This window comes from Lasioglossum baleicum, chromosome 8, assembly GCF_051020765.1.
Source record: "Lasioglossum baleicum chromosome 8, iyLasBale1, whole genome shotgun sequence".
NCBI lineage: Eukaryota > Metazoa > Arthropoda > Insecta > Hymenoptera > Halictidae > Lasioglossum > Lasioglossum baleicum.
Window position 1 is genome coordinate 5,529,364 of NC_134936.1, and position 25,005 is coordinate 5,554,368.

The following is a 25,005-nucleotide window of genomic DNA, read 5'->3' on the forward strand; positions in this document are numbered from 1 at the left end:
TAGAAATCCTTGGGGTTGTAAAGGTAAACCTAAAAATATTGAAATTAACCTAGCAGAGATAATCGAACCTACAACGTTCGAGCAAGCGATGTCATTACCTCAATCCGAACAATGGAAAATGGCAATGGATGAGGAATTACAGAGCTTAGAAAGCAGAAATACGTGGGAGGTTGTAAATAGAGTCGAAAATATGTCATGTATCGGTAGCAAATGGGTCTACAAGGTCAAGACGGATCCCACCGGCAAGGTTATTAGGTATAAAGCGAGATTGGTAGCGCAGGGGTATGGTCAAAAGAAAGATGTAGACTATTTTGAATCATATGCTCCAGTTGCCAACATGTCGACTATTAGGATGTTATTGGCAATGTCAATGTGCGAAGGTTGGCAGGCACATCATTTAGATGTTAAATGTGCATATTTGTATGGAGAACTGACTGAGAAAATATATATGAAGTTACCACCGGGATATAGCGAAACAGATACAAAGGTAGCAAAATTGAAAAGACCGATTTACGGGTTAAAACAGTCAGGTCGGAATTGGAATGATGCAATTGATATGTTCCTAATTAAAAACGGATTCCAAAGATTAAAAAGCAATAACTGCGTCTACATATATGATCGCGATCTCATTCTAACTATTTATGTCGATGATATAGTGTTATTCAGTAAAAATGTAGATAAAGTAAAACGAGTTAAAGTATTATTAATGTCACAATATGAAATAAGAGATTTAGGAATAGCGTCTTATTTATTAGGGATAAGTATTACATATACTGATAAAACTATGAAACTGTCACAAGAGTTGTATATACAGAAACTATTAGATGAATACAATATGATAGAGTGTAAAACCACAAAAACGCCAATCGAGGCAGGTATAAAATTATCGAAGCAGGATAGCCCTTCAAGTAAAATGGAAAGAGAGGGGATGAAAAATGTGCCATATAGACGACTGGTAGGATCACTAATGTACATAGCGTTGGCGACCCGACCGGATATAATGTATGCGGTATCGAAATTAGCACAGTTTGTATCGGATCCAGGTAAAATGCACTGGATGCAAGCGAAAAGGGTGTTAAGATATTTGTTCACTACGAGAGAGAGAAGTATGATATATAGTCAAGGAGACAGTGAAATAGAAATATTTAGCGATGCGGACTGGGCTGCCGACATTGACGATAGGCATTCGTACAGCGGAATGATAGCTTATTTAGGAGGAAATCCGATTTCTTGGAAGTCAAACAAACAAAGATCCATATCCACATCTACCATGGAGGCGGAATATATAGCGTTGGAATGTGCTGTGAAAGAGGCGATATGGATAAACATGATGTATAAAGAGTTACAGCTACTGATTAATATTAATATACCGCGTGAGCCATACATCATTAGGTGTGATAATAGATCAGCTATCGACTTCACATTGAATAGAGTAGAGAGATCGAAGACAAAACACATAGATATTGCGTACCATATTACTCGAGAAAAATGTGAGGAAGGTTTGATAAAGCTGAGGTATGTGTCTTCTGGTGATAATGTGGCGGATATTTTCACCAAAGCATTACCATACAATGTAATGAGTGTTCATGTAGAAAAATTACGATTGTATGAGAAATAAGTTGTATGCAAGAGACATAGATGTGTGCCAAAAGTGGGGGATTGATGGAAGTTTGTCACACATCCTGTAACGTGCGAGCGTGCGCCGACGAGTGTGCGCGGAAGTGTTTGCAAGAGTGCGCGCGAGTATGATGTGCGCATGAGCATTGGTCTACGCAAGCCATCGTGCGGTCCTCGTGTCTTGTCGCGTGTCGCAATATGTATTCTTCATGTATCGTTCATTATCAATAAACCGTTATATATTCAATAATCTAACAGACTTAAAAACATAATTAAAATAGTTTGCTCCATATTAAATCGATACAGTGTATTATATCTGAATAGTGTACACATATATATTAGCATTGTAAATAGTGTAATAGTGTAGTGTGTGAATAAATTATTTTTTTGTTACTAAAGGTATTTTTTGTATTAAATATACTATAAACGAGAGACCAACATTAAAAAATACATAAAATAATTTATACAGAATAAATATAATAATAAATAATAAATAACAATAACACTGTCCAACACCAAATTTGATTTCAATATACTGTTGGGTCCTTCTTATAGAGTTTTTTGCGCTGATTCCGAATCTGGTTTTAATTTTTTCCCTATACGTCCAGTTTTTGAGAAAATGGAGTTTTAAAAAAAGACATATTTTTCAACTTTAAACAAATATTGCGATGTTATTATAAAAGATATTGAATTGTTGTTTACAGCAAAAGATTCTGTAGACTTTCCCGAATACAGTGATATCCAATATTAATACATTATGATTGTTTAAACATGTTTAAACAATGATTAAAGACGGAGATGCACCACTTTTGCACCAATTTTTGCGAATATTTTCGAATTTATCTCAAAAAATAAGGGTCCAGCGAAAAATTGAACTATACCACGCGAAAGAGCAGACTTTTATCTTGAGAAACCCCCCTGTGAAGTTTGCATGGTCGACGTTTTTACCGAACCAGAAAGCAAAATATCTTCGCCCGACATGCGTTGACGCCAGTGGTGCTCTTCCACTAGCGCGGTCGTTCGTCGGGATACGGCGCGGCGCGCTGCGGTGAAACGGCGCGTGGCTATAAGCGCGCAATTATGTCAGCTTACTTAAATGTAATATTTTATTAAATGTGTTATATTACACTGTCCAACAAATTTCAACTTTTTTTGTGATTTCAATATACTGTTGGGTCCTTCTTACAGAGTTTTTTGCGCTGATTCCGAATCTGGTTTTAATTTTTTTCCTATACGTCCAGTTTTTGAAAATCATGGCTTTGAAAAAAAAACATATTTTTCAACTTTAAACAAATATTGTGATGTTATTATAAAAGATATTGAATTGTTGTTTACAGCAAACGATTCTGTAGACTTTCCCGAATACAGTGATATCCAATATTAATACATTATGATTGTATAAACATGTTTAAACAATGATTAAAGACGGAGATGCACCACTTTTGCACCAATTTTTGCGGATATTTTCGAATTTATCTCAAAAAATAAGGGTCCAGCGAAAAATTGAACTATACCACGCGAAAGAGCAGACTTTTATCTTGAGAAACCCCCCTGTGAAGTTTGCATGGTCGACGTTTTTACCGAACCAGAAAGCAAAATATCTTCGCCCGACATGCGTTGACGCCAGTGGTGCTCTTCCACTAGCGCGGTCGTTCGTCGGGATACGGCGCGGCGCGCTGCGGTGAAACGGCGCGTGGCTATAAGCGCGCAATTATGTCAGCTTACTTAAATGTAATATTTTATTAAATGTGTTATACTATTGTTATTTATTATTTATTAGTATATTTATTCTGTATAAATTATTTTATGTATTTTTTAATGTTAGTCTCTCGTTTATAGTATATTTAATACAAAAAATACCTTTTGTAACAAAAAGATAATTTATTCACACACTACACTATTACACTACTTACAATGCTAAAATATATGTACACTATTAAGATATAATACACTACTCAAATACATATATTATATACACAACAACTAAAATACTATAAATAACTATAAATGTTTTTTATGAAGTTTTATACGTAGCAATGCAGATTTGAAATGCTTGACACGACTGATTTCAACAAACACAAAGCCGAATCTGAACTCTGGCATCAGTTTTCTTAAGAACCAACACGATATTTTGAAATAAATGACGGTCCACGGACAACGGAATACATACAATGTAAGGAAAGTCTGCAATGCGGTGACTGAAAAATTTTATTTTCAGTAATTGTCGTCTTATCTATGTATTGTAATTATAGTGCCAATGAACACTCGAGATTCTTCTGAGTAAAATAAGTCCAAACACAATATAAACGGGACTATTTTTATTGACTTAAAAACATAATTAAAATAGTTTGCTCCATATTAAATCGATACAGTGTATTATATCTGAATAGTGTACACATATATATTAGCATTGTAAATAGTGTAATAGTGTAGTGTGTGAATAAATTATTTTTTTGTTACTAAAGGTATTTTTTGTATTAAATATACTATAAACGAGAGACCAACATTAAAAAATACATAAAATAATTTATACAGAATAAATATAATAATAAATAATAAATAACAATAACACTGTCCAACACCAAATTTGATTTCAATATACTGTTGGGTCCTTCTTATAGAGTTTTTTGCGCTGATTCCGAATCTGGTTTTAATTTTTTCCCTATACGTCCAGTTTTTGAGAAAATGGAGTTTTAAAAAAAGACGTATTTTTCAACTTTAAACAAATATTGCGATGTTATTATAAAAGATATTGAATTGTTGTTTACAGCAAAAGATTCTGTAGACTTTCCCGAATACAGTGATATCCAATATTAATACATTATGATTGTTTAAACATGTTTAAACAATGATTAAAGACGGAGATGCACCACTTTTGCACCAATTTTTGCGAATATTTTCGAATTTATCTCAAAAAATAAGGGTCCAGCGAAAAATTGAACTATACCACGCGAAAGAGCAGACTTTTATCTTGAGAAACCCCCCTGTGAAGTTTGCATGGTCGACGTTTTTACCGAACCAGAAAGCAAAATATCTTCGCCCGACATGCGTTGACGCCAGTGGTGCTCTTCCACTAGCGCGGTCGTTCGTCGGGATACGGCGCGGCGCGCTGCGGTGAAACGGCGCGTGGCTATAAGCGCGCAATTATGTCAGCTTACTTAAATGTAATATTTTATTAAATGTGTTATATTACACTGTCCAACAAATTTCAACTTTTTTTGTGATTTCAATATACTGTTGGGTCCTTCTTACAGAGTTTTTTGCGCTGATTCCGAATCTGGTTTTAATTTTTTTCCTATACGTCCAGTTTTTGAAAATCATGGCTTTGAAAAAAAAACATATTTTTCAACTTTAAACAAATATTGTGATGTTATTATAAAAGATATTGAATTGTTGTTTACAGCAAACGATTCTGTAGACTTTCCCGAATACAGTGATATCCAATATTAATACATTATGATTGTATAAACATGTTTAAACAATGATTAAAGACGGAGATGCACCACTTTTGCACCAATTTTTGCGGATATTTTCGAATTTATCTCAAAAAATAAGGGTCCAGCGAAAAATTGAACTATACCACGCGAAAGAGCAGACTTTTATCTTGAGAAACCCCCCTGTGAAGTTTGCATGGTCGACGTTTTTACCGAACCAGAAAGCAAAATATCTTCGCCCGACATGCGTTGACGCCAGTGGTGCTCTTCCACTAGCGCGGTCGTTCGTCGGGATACGGCGCGGCGCGCTGCGGTGAAACGGCGCGTGGCTATAAGCGCGCAATTATGTCAGCTTACTTAAATGTAATATTTTATTAAATGTTATATTATTGTTATTTATTATTTATTAGTATATTTATTCTGTATAAATTATTTTATGTATTTTTTGATGTTAGTCTCTCGTTTATAGTATATTTAATACAAAAAATACTGTTTGGGATTGGCTGCGAGTGTCGCAAGATCGTGACGCACGATCCACCGCGCAGCCCAGTGATTGGCTGCTCCGCTCGTCGTCGCGAGATCGAGGATCGATCGTGCGTCACGATCTTGCGACACTCGCAGCCAATCCCAAACATTCCGCCCGCCTCGTCATTCATTGACGAAATTGAGAAGAATGAATGGGTTGGCAACGTGCGACGTAGTAAATGGACGATGAGACGCGAGTGAAAAAAAATGGAAATTTACAGTGCTCATGATTGCCGAGATGGTGACAATTAAAATGAAGTGAATAATGAGGTGAGTGAAACTACCCTAAGTAAATGATATCGCTAGTTAATTGGTGACGCGAATTGTACAATGCTTAACCTAAAAATGGAAACGCGTCGAAATTTCACAGAAGCGAAGTGGAAGAATCGCGTGATACACCTGCCTCGGGTTGCCTTCCAGCATCTGTCTCAGCATCGTCCGGCGCTAGTAAGGGAATTAGCTTGTGCACAGGCCTAAGAAATTGCGACTTGGCAGTACGAACAGTTGCGACTCGAATAGAAGCGTCTGGTCCCGGGTGTACGTCTACTACGCGAGCGAGAGGCCATTGAGTAGGAGGAAGAAGTTCACTTTTTATAAGGCAGAGGATTCCGGCCTTGATTAGTGCCTTGTCCCTTGCCATTTGCCTCGAGTTTGCAGTGAATTTAAGTACTCCCGTGACCAGCGCTTCCAGAAATGTTGTTGCATTTGTTGCAATAATTGCCAACGAGACAAGCGTGATGCTGGAAGGTCCTCGAGGCTGGGCTCCGGGATTGCGGTGAGAGGTTCCCCGATCAAGAAGTGACCAGGCGTTAGAGCAACTGGATCCTCAGGGTCGTCTGAAAGAGGCAACAAAGGTCTGGAATTGAGACAAGCTTCGATACCCGTCAGAAGCGTGGTCAGCTCCTCGAAGGTCAATCTCTGCTCGCCAATGATTCTGCGGAGGTGATACTTAACGGACTTAACAGCTGCCTCCCAGAGTCCGCCGAAGTGAGGAGCGGAAGGAGGATTGAATCTCCAGGTAATTCCTTCTCTGGAAGCTGCGGCGAATGGGCCTCCTCCCTGTTTCTCCGATTCGCGTAGAAGGGCACGCAGTTCGTGGTTAGCGCCTACAAAGTTCCGTCCACAATCGCTGTAAAGTTCGGAGCAGCGACCACGCCGTGCCATGAAGCGTCGTAGAGCGGCCAAGAAGGTATCGGTGGACCCATCCGATGCAGCCTCCAGATGTACGGCCTTAGTGACGAGGCAAATGAATACGGCGATGTATCCCTTCGAGGTGAGCTGACCACGGCCACTACTGGATCTGAGCAGTATTGGTCCAGCGTAGTCAATTCCAGATCTGTAAAAAGGACGACAAGGAGTTAGTCGTGGTAATGGAAGATTTCCCATTTTTGGTTGTGCAGTTTGACCCTTCCAACGTATACAAGTGGTGCAATGTCTGATACAGGACTTGACCATATGACGACCCTTGAGGACCCAGCACTCTTGACGCAGAGTAGCGAGAGTCAATTGAGTTCCCCCGTGGAGGCACCGCTTGTGCGCAGCGTCTACCCACAGCCTTGCCAAGGCAGAGTCGTCTGGAAGTATAGCGGGATGCTTCCTGTCGTAGGTGAGGTTGGAGACCTGGAGGCGGCCGCCAACGCGCAGTACTCCTTCAGGATCTAGGAAAGGACTGAGCTTTGCTAGCCGGCTCTTGGATGGCACCGGTTGGTTTTTCCGGAGAGCCCTGATGTCCTCCATGAAGTGTGCAGCTTGCTCCAGCTGCAATAGAGTGAGTTTACAAGCTTGTATCTCGGAGGCAGTGAGAATTGATTCCGTTTTTCGTTGTCCAGGTCTCCAACGACGACACCAAGCCAGAACTCGTAGTAGGCGAGTCAGGTTAGAAAACCGCTCGATCAAGGAGCATACAGATCCCTCTGGTCGGCGAGCCACGTGATGAATGAGTGGTTCAGTGACTTCGTGGTGAACTTCACTGCCCACGGCCTCCGGAAGGTGTCCGGATGAAGAAAGCCACTCGGGTCCTCGCCACCAAAGCTCGAAGTTTACCATCTCGGTTGGATACAGGCCCCTGGATGCACAGTCTGCAGGGTTCTCGGCACTTCGTACATGATGCCACTTGGCTAGAGGCACCATCCTCTGGATTTCGGCGACTCGGTTGGCCACGTACGTCGGCCAACGAGATGGATGCCCCTGAATCCAGCTGAGTGTCACCGAGGAGTCGGACCAAAGATGTAGACCGATATCCCGCAAGTCGAGCACCTTGGTGATGTAGTAGACGAGTTTGGCCAACAAGAACGCTGCACAGAGCTCAAGTCTCGGTAGTGAGACCCTCTTCAACGGAGCCACCTTGGATTTGGCGGCGATGAGTGAGACGGTAGCAACTCCCATACTCCCAAACTCCCGTTTTGTGCGCGATTTCTATCTCACAAGATGGAGTGACACAAATTCTTTGTGCTGCTATTCCTTGATTACTGTGAAAGCGACAGATACTTCTGCCAAAATTCGCGTTCGTACAAGGAATAGTTCTAATAGCGTTCTGAGATCGGATGTCCATATAACTATTGTAGTATAGGAATCGAAGTGGCTTAACGCATCAGGGAAACAAACGAGACTCGAGAGCGAACCGTGAAGACAACATTGTATCTGTAATTTAAACACGCAACGGACTCGAAGTGTGCATTTCGTAGCTCTTGTATCTATTCAATATCTTTATCACTTATTACATTCATTTGTATATGAATGAGACGCAAGTCTTAATCCTCGAAACTAGCAAATGCGTCCATTTGCATTGTATACTAACAATACTAAGGACACCTATTGTAAATGGATATGAACTAAATCTGTAAATAATATCCTTACCGGTTAGTTTTTCATATAGTTCTCGAGTACGAGGTCTCGATGAGGTGTATGTAGGACGAGGAGGTTCCAACAGATTCATTTTTTAAGTTTGTTGTCTGAAATACTTATGATATTCGCTTGTAGTCGTGTTCATTTTTGTATTAATATTAAGAATGGAATATGTAGTTTATCTTCTGATCAAATTTGGGTACGGAAAACTGCAGAATCAATTGATTTGGCATGCAATGACCCACAAGTTCTTCACATTACGCGCGCGCCGCAAATTTCGGCATAGTGACTGCACATATTTGTTATAACTTTCGCGGATGCGAGTTGCTGCACGAAATTCTTGTACAGTCACCTTCAATAGGTTCTAACGAATACATCCGTGCAGGTTTTATCAATACCCGGCTTTAATTCCGTTTCGTAGGTCCAGTTGAATCTTAAAAAGCAGGAAATAGAAGGGATCCAGGAAAGAATATTGTTTAAGGGTTAAGATTATTGTTATTATTTTCATCTTTTGCGTACGTGTAACTAAAAGGCTGCTCTTTCACACTACATTAGTAGATTTAAACTATTTCCAATCAATCACAAAATATAACGAGGCCAAGTACGTCGATTTCAGCTCGATATATAATCCTTCCTTTTTCGCTCTTTTCAACGCTCTGGAAAAAAATTCTGAGTGACTTAAAGCCACCTGCATGCATGTCAAAACTTACTGTAGACATATAAGAATTTATAGTAAAAATTTCAAAAAATTTCGACGGAATTGAAAATTCGACTTTAGTTCACGTTTTCACGGTTTCGAACCACTGTGCGCCGGTTCAAATGTCAACGGCCGAATCGTTGTTCGCCTTGCAATTCGACTTGCATCATGCCATCAGTCGCGTTCTGGTCAATGTAAAGAAGAAGGGTGCAGCCAACATCACGGAATCTTATGTACAAGCTCGGCTAGACACACTCCTCCGCAATTGGGACGAGTTCCGCGCAAATCACGTCAAACTCCAGGACTTATGCACCCCCGATGCACATAAGCATGACTACTACGTTGACGGTCTCCGTCACACGACTGAGGATTTGGTCGTCGACACCCAAGCTGTACTGTGTAACATGCTGGCAGAATTAACACCTCGTCCACCTGCATCCACCGAAGAGTCTCACGGCAATCATCGAGACAAATCACAGCCTGCCTCGTCGGCCAAGCTCCGCCGTTTGGACGTCCCAACGTTCTCCGGAGACTACAAGGACTGGCCACTCTTCAAGGTGTTGTTCGCGTCCCTTGTTTTGTCCAACGACAGCCTGTCCTCCACCGAGAAGTTCCATTACCTCCTTCTGAGCGTCCACGGCGAAGCGCTCGATCTTATCAGGAATCTACCAGTCGACGGTGCTCATTTCGATCGGGCGTGGCAACTCATCGTTGGTCAGTACGAGAATACTCGTGTCCTTGTCGACAACCTGCTCGGCACGCTGTTTTCGCTCACCGCAGCGACGTCAGAATCCGCGGCGGAGCTCAAACGAATCCGCGGCACAGTGAAGCAAGTGTTAAACGCGCTCGAAGTGTTGAAGTGCCAAGTGCAACATTGGGGGCCATTCATCATCTACTGGGTCACTCAACGACTGGACCCGGAGACGCTCAAAGCATGGGAGTTGCAAATCGCAGACAACTCAGATTATCCGGAATTCTCAGCACTGGACACCTTCCTCGAGCACCGCATTCGCGCGCTAGCCAAGGTTGAGAGTACGAAACCGGCCACATCGGTGTCAAAATCCCGAGCACCCGGCGCTCAATCACATGCTACCGTCGCGTCTCAGAACCGCTGCATTCTATGCAGCGCAGACCACTACCTCGGAAGATGCGCTCAATACCTGGCGAAGACGCCTGAGCAACGCAAGCAGCTAGTAACGCAACATCGACGCTGCTACAACTGCTTGGGGAACCACCCAATCAAGTTCTGCCGCCACACTACGACGTGCATGAAATGCGCTTCGCGACATCACACGTCGTTACACGATGCCTCCATCTCCTCTTCAGCGTCCTCGTCATCTTCAGAGTCCGAACCGATAGTCGAGGCTCCGCCAGCTGCGGCTCACCACGTCGTTCCAGCCTCGCCCCCGGTGTCGTCGCGTCGCCCGATGATATTGGCCACTGCGCTCGTGAACATACTTTCCACCAACGGGGATAGCATCCGTACCCGCGTGCTGCTCGATCAGGGATCTGAGGTCTCCTTCATTAAGGAGTCCATATGCCAACGGCTGCGTCTTCCTCGGCAGCATGCACGCATGCCCATTTACGGAATCGGTGCTGGTCATACTGTGACGACACGGGGCGTCTCCACATTCGTCATATCGTCGCTCACCCAGACGTACACCTCCGAAGTGAAAGCATTTATTTTACCCGAGCTGACCCATTACGCACCAGCCGCGACCAGTCCGCACGCAAGCTGGGGTCATATCCAATCGACATGGTCATCGGCGTCGATGTCTACAGCCGCATCATTCGGCCCGACATTAGGCGCGGTGACGACGACTCTCCAGTGGCCCAGCTCACCACGCTGGGATGGGTCATTTCCGGTCCGGCGTCCACCGTCCGCACCCACAAGGCGTCCAATGGGATCTCCAGCTTCCAATGCGGCATCGACCGGGACCTTTACGAGCTCGTCCAAAAATTCTGGGTCCAGGAGGAGCCAAATGCCCTGCCCGCCACGACGCTGACCGACTCCGAGCGGCAATGTGAGCAACATTTCCGTACCACACACTCCCGCGACGATACCGGGCGATACGTTATGCGCCTGCCATTCGCGAAAAGCGCCGCTGAACTCGGAGACTCGCGATCGTCGGCACTCCAAATACTATGGCGCAGCGAAAAAACTCTCGCGTCGCGTCCGCAATTCCGCGAAAAGTACGTCGCGTTCCTCACCGAATATGAGCACCTGGGCCACATGCGTATGTTAACCGAGAGCGAGAATCGAGCGACGACCGCGTCTTACGTCCTACCGCATCACGGAGTCCTCCGCGGGACAGGCGACTCGGCAAAGATCCGCGTAGTATTCAACGGATCACATCGCACGACGTCCGGTACGTCCCTAAACGACTGTCTGCACGTTGGCCCGAAACTGCAGACGGACTTGGCCGACATTATCCTCCGGTGGCGCAGATTCCGTTTCGCGTTCTCCGCAGACGTGGAGAAAATGTACCGACAAATCCGCGTTCACGAAAACGACCAGATCTTCCAGCGAATCGTCTGGCGTCCCGATGTCTCGGTACCGGTACAAGAATACGCGCTTACCACCGTTACCTACGGCCTCGCGTGCGCCCCGTTCCTCGCGATACGGTGCATGCACCAGTTAGCCAGCGACGAAGGCGACAACTTTCTGCTAGCTAGGGACGTTCTCGTACGGGAAACATACGTTGACGACATACTCTCTGGCGCGAACGATCTACAGACGGCCCAGGAGAAAGTTCGTCAACTACAGCGTCTTCTGAAAGCCGGGGGATTCGCGCTAAAAAAGTGGGTCGCCAACTGCGATGAGTTAATCCCCGCGGAAGAGAGGCGTCTCGAGTCATCTTCTCGCGTCGAGCCACTTCTGGTCGCGGTGGTCAAGCATTTGGCGCAGCAGTTGCCATCGCGACAATCGGGAGCGAGGAGTGTCAGCGAAGTCCGGTTCCGGAATGACATTGAGTGCGTCGCCGATCAGGAAATGACCCGGGGTTAACGCAGACAGGTCGGAAGAGTCGTCGGACAACGGACTGATTGTTCGCGAGTTGAGTGCAGCTTCGATTTGTGCGAGCAGTGTCGCGTATTCCTCGAAAGTGAGTGGGGATTCTCCTATTACGCGGCGCAAGTGAAAACAAAACTCGCTCGCTTTGCGGAATGAAATTTCCACTATTATTTCAGCGATCTGCGGCCACTCGCGGGTAGTACACATTATCAAACACTTTAACATTACCAATAGTGTTTATTGCACGTGTCATCGGGTCCGGAAGAATAGTACGTGCTCGGTATGTTCGCATAAAATCAGACGTCCCATTCAGGAGAAGATGTTCTTCCTGGTTGTCGACTATCATGTTAGTCGCTTCTTGACACGACTGCAACTTGGCTTCCATCATCGCGAGTGATACGCGGTATAGCTGGTATATGTTTCCTCGTTGGGGCACATTGTGTAAGTCTATTAAAGCTATGAAGGTGTTAATTGTGCCAAAGCCCATTGCCCTTGTTGTTATACAGAGCATTATCGCTCGAAGGGTCGAGGTAGCCTCTAGGCGGTCGGCAGCTGCCTGACCAGTTCCAACCCCAGGAAAGAGTTTGGAATGTAATGCCTTTGCTAGATCGTTGATGCCCGCTTCACCTTTATCGGTGCGGAGCTTGTCGTGTCGGGAACGCTGATAGCGATCGCGTGCCTGCGAATTCCGATTGCGGAATCGCGGTCCGTCCCGTTTCTGTGCGAAGGATTCGCGTACGTCAGTCTGCAAAACTGCATACGCATCGTCACTCGAGCCCGCTTGCACGGAGCGGCTGAGTGGAGTAGCGGTAGGATTTGGTCGGTAATTCAGATTACGTCTCATCATGAATTCCAGGGCTGCGCCAAATGCTTGACCACTTCTGGTCGCGGTGGTCAAAATAATACCTGCAGCAACTCCATGCCGCGTCAAAATGGCACACGAAGTCGGAACCATTCCGAGAAGGTGATCTATCTCGTCCTCGTACGAGACGAACGAACTCCCCCGGCCAAATGGCCGCTCGCGCGCGTCACCGATATCCATCCCGGCAAAGACGATGTAACCCGCTTCGTCACGGTCCGGACCGCGACTACGACACTCAAACGGCCGATCGTCAAATTGTGCCGACTGCCGGTCGAAACAAAACAAACCGCGTCATGCCCTACGGCATGCAACTAGCCGACCCGCGGTCATTGCCGAAACAACGTCACGGCAAGGGGGGAGGGGGGGGAGAGAATGTTCCGGCCACCCGTCACAGAGCCGATCCGCCGAACCGGCGTCTCGACAAGCGTCGGCTACCGTCGTCTCAGCGTCCCCACCACGCGCAATGAACAGGTGATTTCGAGCACGAGACGACGGTAACGGTCGGACGACACGGGGTAAACATTCGGTTTTGCACCACGGCATACTTATACACGGCAATAACGCTTTATACAGTCTCTTTGTTACGCAACTGAACCGTCGCTCTTGAACTCGGGATTTCCACAGTGTTACTCGTCATCCACCGTTTTCTTCGATTCAGTTATTCGTTAATACATGATTTATCGTGATTTTACTACAGTGTTCATTTCTTCCACCCACTAGCGATCCTAGTCTATCGGTCCGATCTCAAACACTCTCGAACATACGCGAATTGACGGAGAAGTGGCGTCGCAAAAGTTGCAACGTCACAACTCCCCGCCCCTTAAAATGGACCGTAGTAGAGGGTCTAGGCCGGTTTGCTAATCATTGGCGAGGGGGTGCGGGGAGAGGGGTGGTAGGATGGGTGGGGGAACTGGTAGAGGGTGGGGTTAGGTTGGGGGAGGGGTTGCTCTACCTTACCAACTGATCTATAGTACTCTACCTTACCGGCTGATCTATCACTACATTACCAACAAATTAACCACTCTACCTTACCATCTCCGCTCTTTAATCATCTTTTTCCTAACAAATTCTACCTCTTTCACAACAATTTAAGCGCTCTACCTTACCAACCCCACTCTTTAAATTAAGCACTCTCCTTTTTTACAACAAATTAAGCGCTCTACCCTACCGACCCCACCCCAAAGGAAAAAACCAACAGTCACATCTTATTTTAAGGGGGCCGTCTTCTCAAGTGACCTTGGACGAGATTGATCGTCACGCTATAAACGAGCAAGCGGCCGGTAGACGAAGCAAAATAATAACATTTCTGTCCAGTAGGGGAGCTGGGTACACCTTCTAGAGTTGAATGTCGAGCAGCGCCAACGAGATATCCTTACCACCGACGAGATACTGTTAAAGACTGCCAGCCTTACGGGAGTTGGCGGGATTCGAATTTTTCGGTGTTCTCTTACGCCCTCTAGGATATATTCTGACTGGAGTGAGAAACAGGAGGCCAACGACGGCATTTCGTCGGTGCAGAAGACACTGTATTGGTATCGTGTTAGCAACGCGCCCGCGCGCTACACTCACCAGCGTACCTTTACTATATCCGTGTGCGCTGCTTGTGCGAGCCACAATCTATTTTTAGAACTTGCCATGTTGCCATGCTTTACGGCTTACGGAAACGAAACTGAAATTCGACTGTCGAGCCGTCGAGCGTATGAATCGCAATCTGGAGCTAGCCTTCGGGTCCCCGTGCAGCGAGGATTTTTTTTTTATTTTTATTTTTCATTACTTTTTTAATTACATTTTTTAACCTTCCAAAAAATTAAAAATGTTAAAACTATGTTCAAAATATGTATTCATTTTAAATAGAAACGTTTTGTTACTGTCATAATTGCATTAATAAAAATTGGTATATGATCGAGAACAGGTTGATGGTATTTATTTGGACTGATTGGAGAATACGAAAATGCAGGAAGTATTTTTTAGTTTATGAAACAATTTGTAGATTTATTAGTTGTCAAACAAATAATAAAATAAATTGTATAATATATATAAATTGATTTTATACTAGCATACACAAGTTTATTTGATCTTCTGTCTTCCTATAATAAAAAAACACAGTCATAACTATAATTATAATAGAATTTCATAAAATATTGAGGTTATTGCAAACTCATCTTTTTTTGCGATGATGCTCTAATTTTATTGCTTCTCTCGAATGTCCATTTCCTTCCGAGACAGTGCGTTTCTAAGTGTAAATAAAAAATGTTGATATAAAATGTATCATAATTAAACTACAATTATTCTAATAACGTAGAATGTAGTACATATTAAGTTTTAATTACCAGGATTTTCTTCTTCGACGTTAAGCACCCTTTACTGCTTTTCGTAATTTACGTATATGGACATTAGGGTGGACCTTATTTTTCGACCATGAAATTTTTTTGTCCCGTAAACCAGAATTGTAACAAATGTTGAGAAAATGATCTGGAAAAATTTTGGGGCCGAATGGATCATGGGAAAATGAGGCGCAGCAAATTTGAAAATTTTGAATTTTTTAAATCTTTACATACATAGACGTTATGATATATCGTTGAATTTGTCTTTTTTCTCTTTAAGAATCCGTATGTAGCATAAACAGTTGTTGATAGAAAAAACATCCGTGACTTTGAAAACTTGAAATAATTACTTTGAAAAAAAATTTTTTCTCTGATACTATATCCACCTCCTTATATACTACAACTTTTATTTGAAGAGTTTTTTTATATATACATAACTGACAGAGATATTAAGGGGCGTAATTTGCATTATTGGGAAGCATACAACTGCGCATATAGCTATTTTCATAGCTACATGCTGCCGAATAATGAAAATTACGCCTCGTAATCGAAAAAATAGGACTTTTGAGGCAGATAGCGCCCTAGATCGATGTTTTATCTAGCGTTTTTGACTAGTGAAAAACCCCGTGTTTATATTATCGAGAAATGAGTAAATGAATATCTTGCAATCCTGGAAGTCTCTCTACTACCTTAACTAAATTCATTAATACGCTCCAATCTACAAAAGAAAAACAGTTAAAATATCGGAAAAAGAAGTTATTATGAATAATAAGTAGACTGACTGAAACATAGACTGAAGGTGGTCAATGATACCGCTGAACGGGGCGTTAAACTAATGGAGGATCATATTAAAATTTTATATAGAAACAAAGTGGAGAAATAATATATACTATACAAACTGTGATGGAATATCGACAGCAGTATCCTGACGCCACAAAACAGATTTGTCAAAGGATTTTTAAATATTTTTTAATATAGAGAGAGAAACACCTGATCAATCCCTACATGCGATTAATTGCATTTTTAAGAGGCATTGAAGACAGCTTATTAACTGAGAGTTATTAAAGTTTTCATTTTCCTCAGAGTCAGTAAGTTCTTTATTTTTCTCGGAGTCATTAAGTTTTCCATTTTTCTTGGAGTTATTCAATTTTTCATTTTCCTCAGTGTCGTCAAGTTTTTTCATATAGTCCAGTCGGCAGGTCGAAAAAAGGCGTCTACCTGGAAAGTATTCCGAACTTAATGAAATTTTGACACGTCATTTAGGGGTACTCTGGGGTGTCGAATCTCACTTTTCGACCTCGAGGACCCTGTGCTAACTTGGGGAGGGGGAAAAACCAGTACTTTTATTACCTTGTTTTGGTTTTTCGCCTATCGGGCTCGAGTCGGGTACGCGATACATCAGACACATCGGGAAGCTTATGACTAGACTGCGGATTTTATGCATGTATGACAAAAATGTACACGTTCAATTTAAAGCAGTGGACATGTTAAAAATATTTAAGGACATCAATGTATTAGTTTCAGCTTAATAGGATAATTAAAAGAAGAATACAATTTATATTTGGCTCATGTGCCGTGCAATCAATGCAAACATTTTTTAGTTTGCATAAAGATCCGCAGTGTACTCATGACTCACCTTTGTCGGGCGGCTTCTAAAACAATAGAACAAGATCGCGCGAACGAGTTATCGCGATACCCGAGAATCAACTGTGCGTTCTTATGAAATAGATAATAATAATAATGGTACGTATTTCTTTCATAACTTGTCCATAATGTGATTTTTATATAAGTACATTAGGTATATTCGGCAGACATGTGCATGATCGTTATTTGTATTAAAATTTGAAATAATGCACGTTTCACGTGAAAAAATTATAAGAAAATATTTATAACGTGGTATGTAATAAGTTATGATAACTTTTCAGTGGGTGATGTTTTTATTAACTGTTAAGTAACCTACTTAACTATCATTAATCTTACACAAATTCTTAAAAGATAATATATAGTATACAATATAAAATAAAATAGAAATTAACTTAAAATAAAATCATATAAAATAAAAAACTAGAGGGTTATTGTTGCTCGCTCGCTTCGCTCGCTCGCGAGTAGGGTTGTTTTTGCTCGCTCGCGGATAGGACTGCTCTTGCGAAAGGGTTAGTGGTACGCATGGCTAGTAGTACCTATAGCTATTAATGTTTTTTTTTTATTTGGTGTGTGACTCTCCACGAGCCACACAAAGAACTTCCCGATTCGTTAGTTGCAGTATATTATTATCATTATTAAGTGTACGTTTTAAGAAGATTATACGTTTTCAGGGAAATTCAATAGTTTTCTACTTATCAAAATGTTTGCTACATATATGGCGTCACATTAAACCAACATCGTATGCTCGTTGCTCGCTTGGTTCCTTGTTATAGCATACTAATGTTGCAAAATAAATTGTCTTAATTAGTTTTTCGTAAACGATACAACTCCTCATTATCCGGGTTTGCAGTAGTGATCTTGGTTTTCTTCGATACTGTTAATTTAAATTGTCCCAAAATATATAAACTGCGCTCAATTTTGAAACTCTGCTCAGTGCTACATACAATATTTGTAAAGTTCGCCTTTCTGATTTTTTAAAATCCAAACATACTTTCTCGTATGTTTGTCCCTGACTTTTATGAATCGTAATCGCTTCAGCAGGAACCACTGGAAATTGACTACGTGTGATTTGATATTTTTCCTCACTCGACATATTTACTTGATTCGATATTTTTATTATTGGTGTAAAATTTTGATCAATATTTGTGCATTTTTCATATAATCACGATAACGAGTTCTTACTTTCACTCCTACTCTGGCCAATTGAAAATCTAACCACAATATAGACGGAATTTTAGTATTTTCTTGAAAAGTAATAAATTTTAATATTCCGCATGTGTGCTCCATTAATCAATCCGTTTTCAACATCAATGTTATTAATAATTATCATATAGTTTATATTAATTTTCAATTTAATCTCAATTAATAATTCGTTTTGAACTGATTGTTTTTTTAAAGATTGTAATATAAATTTTTTTTTGTACTTTCATCGATATTCTTTGAAAATGTATTCTCGCGAGTAGAGATGATTAACTCACTCTTGCATTGGGATAATTTTCGATTATTGTAAGCGGAAACATCATCGTAAGGTACAAAAAAAAATTTAAAAAAAATTTTTTTTTTTAAATTTTAAAGAAATCGAAAAAAATTTTTTTGTGTAATTACGTTTGTTTCTTCGGTGGAAACTTTCCGTTCTCTCGTATAAATTGCATTGTTGAATGAACTTCTTTCGAAAAAACTAAAAAAACTACTTGACCAAAATGGACCAAAATCTAATCAGCTCTAAGTTACAGCGGGCATATCGATTGCATCATTCATCATCCTGATCGCGTTGTTACTTTTTCTGAAAACGTTAACGAAAAATTTGATTACATAGAAACGGCCATACGCGCGCACACACACACACACACACACATATACGAACATTTTGCTGAAAATAGTCTAAAATGACTGCAATGACCATGAAACGTGAAGATCTGCTAAAAAATCGATTTTCGATTTTCGGGGTCATTACAATAACTTCCCTATAAAATCGGGAAGTTAATTATATAGAGCCTATAGATAATACAGAATAAAATATAAACACGAAATATAATACGTATAATGTTTATATTTATATTTCGGTTTTAATTATTGCCATACTTTACCATATTGTAATCTTCTAGGTGTATTGTATAACTTCCGTAAGGATATTTTAATGATATTATCGATACATATCTAAGTTCATTCGGAGAAAATTCGTTAAAAAGCTAGAAATATTGTCTTTTAAGTTTTTCACATGAAACGTGCATTATTCAAGCTTTAATACAAATAAAGAGCAGGCACGCGTTTGGCGAATATACCTAATGTAGTTATAAAAAAACCAAGTATATTAAAAATCACGTTATAAGTAAAGAAAGAAAACCATTATTACCATTATCTATGTCATAAGAACGCAGAGTATTTGAATCTCGGATAACGCAATAACTCGTCCGCCCGAACTTGTTCGATTCTTTTCGTACCCGCCCGACGAATTCGAAGTCGAATCGAAGGGCCGCCGCCGGACTTTCTGCGACCCGACCCGACTCGAACCCGAACATCGAGCGGCCCGCACATCCCTAAATTATTTATAATTATAAATATATTATATTAAATGACCTATATTATAATAACCTATATTAGGTAATTATTATCACACTTTAAATAAGTAAATATGGCTCAAATTATGCCGTATTTAGGCTCATTTTAATTAGAAGGATCTCACAAATACGTTGGTAATTCCGTAAAAAAGATTGAAAAATAAAAAACTTTCCTATGTGCATTGATGTAATCGGTACGGAGCCTTTTGAACTGTGTCGGCTGCCTCGTACCTCAGTCCCTCTTTGTCGTTTACGAGCTGTCGTAAAAAAAGTTCTGGTACATATGTTGATAGTCTAAAAATATGATCAATGCTATTTTTCAATTTCTCTAAAAAACCTGCATTTGTCGAATTTTTGCGTGTTTTTCACTTTATGTAATTAACATTTTGAACCAAAAAATCGGGAAAAAATCTCAAATATCAATTTCAATTAAATGCAATTATATGATTAAATTAATGCAAGTAAATGGGGAAAATGGACCGAAAATTGAATGGCACAACGGCTGTTTAAATAATTCGAAGGACTACCTCGTCCGGCTGGGCCCTTCATTCCAAATTGTAATATTCCAATATTCCAATATCATTTTAAATACATATATTCAAGTACTATTTAAAACTATTAATGAGTTTTAACAACAAAATATTTTAAATAGAAAACTAAATTTTGACATATAAGATAAGATTATAGCAAGCTTGCTATAAATGTCGAAAACTCGAGTCTGGCCAGATATGAGACTTTCAATTTTCAGGAAACACTATTCTATGATGACGAACGGAGAAAAGGGAAGTGAAGCTCGAGGGCTTCGGTCGCCGTGGAATGGAGTGAAACATTGTAACATGATACGGGTCGGGTGGGGTATATCGGTGTGAGACTACTAATCAAACAACAAAGCTTAATTATTTATCCTTACTTTTTTATAGGATTTTCCTTAACATATTTGGTGAATTTTGTTTCTTTTTATGAAAATGATACCAAAATTATACAATTCCGATGATATTTGCTTATGCGATGAGCGACGCAAGTTTCGGACACAATGAAGGACAGCGTCGGGAAAAAAATAGACGCGGAAAGTCCTTATTCTTTTAAGATTTCGACTTCGACTTCGTCTGCTAGCTCTTCGCCTCGTCGCACAATGTACTCATAAATGAATCATGTTTCAGGAAGTGGTTCAGTTCAGAATGAAATAAAATAATGTTACACGCACTTTTTAAATAGCGTCATGGTGCAAGAAATATTCGTATAGAGTCAAATAGAATTATTTTTTTAGATATCTTCGTACGAAATACTGCCTTTAAATAACATTGTATGGATAGGAGCCGTCGAAAATTAGTTTAATTAGTTAATACTTTTATCTTGTTACTACCTCTACTTTAATAATTGCAGTCAATAATGCTGTCGAGCATTACAAGTATGGGATAAATAAGTAAAAAAATTAATTTTCTGTTTCCTACTAAGGATCTTAATAAGAACGATTGAATTTTGTCATTACACAACATAACAAAATATTTTTTAAGAATCATTATTTTATATATGTATAACGCAATAATGTTCAAATTACTTTTAAATTCCAATACATTTGTAGAATATTACGTAGTAATTACTTCCATTTTTCCTACATCTATAAACTATCGATTATATTGTAAACAATTATTACAATGGTGATAATAAGGAAAATAAGAATGCAATAAGAGAATTATATATAGTATTATAAGGCAATTACAGAATAGGTAATGTCAGCATTCTACTATATCATTCTTCTTCAACTTGACGAAAATCTCGTCGATTGTGGAACTTTTACCGCTGTGGTATATCAGATCACTGTAACTTTCCCGTTATCCCCGCGCCCACTCGCGCCCACTTACCGGTCCCGCGGAATAACACAGGGGCTGGCAGTCTTTAACAGTATCTCGTCGGTGTCCTTACGACGGTGACAGCAGTCACTGTAGCGCACTGTATCGGTAAAACAGAGGAAGCAGAAAATATGTTGTCGGTAAGGTAGGATTCGTAAGCAAGCGTGACGTCACAATTTGGCTGACGCAATGCTGCAGCGTTGGTGTGCTCAAGCAAGAGAGTGTTGGTGCATACTGCATACACACCGCTCGAGCGACGTGTACGTGTGCTTACGGCCTACGAGCATGACAAGATTTCGCGACGATTGCCCTTCTATTTCTCGATAACGCAACGATGGGGCTTTTTCGTAATCAAATTCGTTAGATGAAACATCAATCTGGTGCGCTGTTTGCTTCAAAAGTCATTCCTTTAGGTTTCCAAACAATAGTTTTGGAATATTCAGCTGCATGTTGCCCGTCGGAGAAGCTATGTTCGCCGGCGTGACGTAACAGTATGGCTGACGATGCTGCAGCGTCGGTGTGCTCAAGCGTGAAAGTAGTGGTGCATACACACCGCTCGAGCGACGTGTATGTACAATGTACGTGTGCCTACGGCCTACGCCTACGAGCATCGCAAGGGTCCGGGATTCGCGTATAAAAGAAGTCCGTATTTATAGATACCCCGCTGGGCGACGCTGGCTCGAAAAAAACATAAGTTGCTGCTTCTCTCCTTCTCTTGCTAGCTAAGACAGTCCCCACCACGTCCACTCCGCTAAAGGGGTAGCAGCAACATGTGTTTTTTGAGCCAGCGTCGCCCAGGTCTGGATTACGGGAAGGGGATACATAACGCAAAGGGTACGGGATACATAACACAACACAAGTGTAGTAAGATTTGTTAATATTTATTTCGTCATTATAAAGTTTCTTTAGTAACAGTTGTTGACTATAATACTTTTTCCTCCCGCGCTCCTCCGCGTCCCCCGCGCTCGCCGCGATGCCGCTCTCTCTCTCTCTCTCTCTCTCTTCTTCTCTCGCAATATTCTTGTCTGTAACATATAAATACAACATTAATGCAACGAAGACTATATAAAATACGTATATGTGTATGTAGTTAGAAGACAACTCACTAGTTGATTATCGGAGAGCTCCGGCTCCCTCCCAATGAGCACAGGAATATCCATGTTCGTCCAAGGATCATCCACGAACAGTACATTTTCTTCTTACTTCCGACTGCTGTAACTTCTTGGTTCCGCTTCCTGCTGTCTTCTTTCAAACTCTCTGGGTCTGTTTAGAGTCAGCAATTCCCCGCTGGAGGCAGTAACTAGAAATAAAATATGTTTTTATGAAAAAAGATATACTAATTACAGTAATAGGATGAGATGTACAGCTATGATTATGAATATAATAATTTATATAATATATAATATATAATATAATAATTTAATGTTCAATCCTAAGTAGCCACGTACGTCCCTAAAACGTACGGTTCACGTCCAAACGTCCTACGTCCATTCTGCGTACGTTTTAGGGACGTACGTGGCTACTTGTGGCTACTTGGGATACGTAGAGCGATTCTTTTTGTATCTACATACCAATCTTGCTGATGCAGCGGCCAGTGTTCCGATATGGTGCATCTTTTCTCGCGCATGCGCGACGATTTCAGGTTAGATTCGTAAAGCGGCCCTGCTCAAACGTCCAATTTGGTAAAACCTAAGAAACGGACATTCCTAAAACGTCCAAAATTTAAGTCCTAGGGAACTTTGGTAAAAGAAACGGACATTACTAAAACGTCCAAAATTTAAGTCCTAGGGAACTTTGGTAAAAGAAACGGACATTACTAAAACGTCCAAAATTTAAGTCCTAGAGACAATCTTGGAAAGTACTGAATGGACGTAGGATATTTGGACGTGAACTGGAACTGAAACGTACGTTTTGGGGACGTACGTGGCAGTGATGCAAGAATCGAGGACGCGAGGACGCGAGGACGTTTCCCCTCCGGCACTGGACCCCCCACTCTGACGGACCGTGGACGCACCGTCCTCGCCGTTGCTTCTGCTGCGCACGCGCTACACACAAACGTACTTCTACTCTGCCCGTGCGAGTATCTGCTCGATTGCACGCGCGCTACACAACAAGCGTACCTCTACCACATCCTTAGACAATATCTAAGACCACGTCCGTGTGACTAACCTGCTCGACTGAACGATGCCGACGCGTTCCTTCGATTTTCACCAATTTTCACGTTGCCGAAGTTTCGAAAGCATGAGTCGGAAAGTCGGCATCTGGAGACAGCGCGCATTTGAATCCCGGGACGGCGCGGCGCGGCGCGGCGCGGTGCACATTTTGCTATAACTTTTGATCTAAAAAAGATATCGAAGCGAAATTTGGACTAAATTTTTTTTTAAAAAACCGGGTTTAGTGGTCTATACTAAAATATGTTTTGTATTTTTTAAATAATTTTTTTCGTTGATTTGGTCCAGAGGGCCCCCACCACAAATTGATTTTTAGTCGAACCATGCTCAATAAACAATTACGAAAAAATTAAGAAATATTCTACCTAATAGCACACATGACCGAGACTTTTTTCAGATTTTTCAGATCATGCAAACATGTTTTAAAAAATTGAAAATCTTTAAATATTCGAAGAAAATGCATATTTCGTATTGAAATTTTCGAGATACCAGTTTTATAAAAATTCAGTAGTCAGATATTATTGAAACAATTGTCCTTAATTTTTTTCAGAATTTTTTATAAATTGTATCGGTGTTAAAAAAATCCAAATCAATTTTTTCGATACCTCTTTACTTTTTTGTAGATGTATTATGTATTATTGAATATTTTTATATTCAGAAAAATAATGTACAGACTTAATAATGCAATACAAAACATTTTATTTATATTATATTTCAATATATGAGCGTAGCTTCCAACACTTTCGGTTGGCGTAGGCGGTAAAGTCTTCGGCAGCGAACTTTTGGGAATATTTCTTTTTTTCCTTTACACAATTTTTTTTTGTTCTTTGTTTACATTAAATTATTGTAGCAACATTTCAAATATATTTTCAAAGTGTTTTAAAAATGTTTTATGCAATAGTATCTCTAACTACGAAAATCCATCATGATGGCTCACAATTAGTTGCAATGTCTTTGACATTATGTACTACTTTCATTTATTGATTCTGCTGAATGTCAAATGGTATACAACTTCATATTTTACTATTGCCGTATGTTAGTTTCTTTTCATTTATCATTAGAAGAAATCTTAATTTTCAAACATTAGAAATTTGGTGTTATGTTACCTTTGCAATGGCAACTGATGTATCATAAGCCCACAAAGTTTGATGTCCTACGATTTCGAACCATTTGTAACTGTTGTAACACTCAAGAAACGGCAAAGTACCAACGGAGAAATAGATGGTCATGTATGGTATTTATGTGTAAAGTGAGGTCTTTGAATTTGATGAACACAACAATAATGCTATAATTAGATGAAGAACAAAGAACAAAAAAATGTGTTTAAATGAAAAAAAGAATTATTCGGTGCGGGATTCGATCAAGGGCCAAAAAGTTCGCAGCCGAAGACTTTACCGCCTACGCCAACCGAAAGTGTTGGAAGCTACGCTCATATATTGAAATATAATATAAATAAAATATTTTGC

General features: G+C 40.8%; 2 protein-coding genes and 1 long non-coding RNA gene across 4 annotated transcripts in view; 1 reads left to right on the forward strand and 2 right to left on the reverse strand.

Moving 5' to 3' along the window:
- Positions 1 to 783: 783 nt before the first annotated feature.
- LOC143211335 (uncharacterized) overlaps positions 784 to 25,005 on the reverse strand; it is a 125,330-nt gene continuing 101,108 nt past the window's right edge. Inside the window, exons 2-3 of one of the 2 annotated variants that reach the window (XM_076428872.1) lie at positions 15,323 to 16,534; positions 784 to 15,225 (exon numbers count right to left, since the gene is read on the reverse strand). In XM_076428872.1, the coding sequence (XP_076284987.1) occupies positions 6,195 to 7,961 (1,767 nt within the window). In that variant the 5' untranslated portion in view covers positions 7,962 to 15,225; positions 15,323 to 16,534 and the 3' untranslated portion in view covers positions 784 to 6,194. Of the gene's footprint in view, positions 16,535 to 25,005 lie in introns of both variants that reach the window. The other variant, XM_076428871.1, reaches the window with a different exon arrangement.
- LOC143211129 (uncharacterized) lies at positions 7,207 to 12,124 on the forward strand. The gene is made up of 3 exons (XM_076428589.1): positions 7,207 to 7,344; positions 7,406 to 10,876; positions 10,924 to 12,124. Exons 2-3 carry the CDS (start codon positions 9,240 to 9,242, stop codon positions 12,122 to 12,124), a joined length of 2,838 nt encoding a protein of 945 aa, XP_076284704.1. The 5' UTR covers positions 7,207 to 7,344; positions 7,406 to 9,239.
- On the reverse strand, positions 16,541 to 23,545 carry LOC143211347 (uncharacterized). The gene is made up of 3 exons (XR_013009441.1): positions 22,940 to 23,545; positions 22,475 to 22,668; positions 16,541 to 22,393 (listed from the first exon to the last, which is right to left on the reverse strand). It is a non-coding gene; the product is annotated as an uncharacterized LOC143211347 (long non-coding RNA).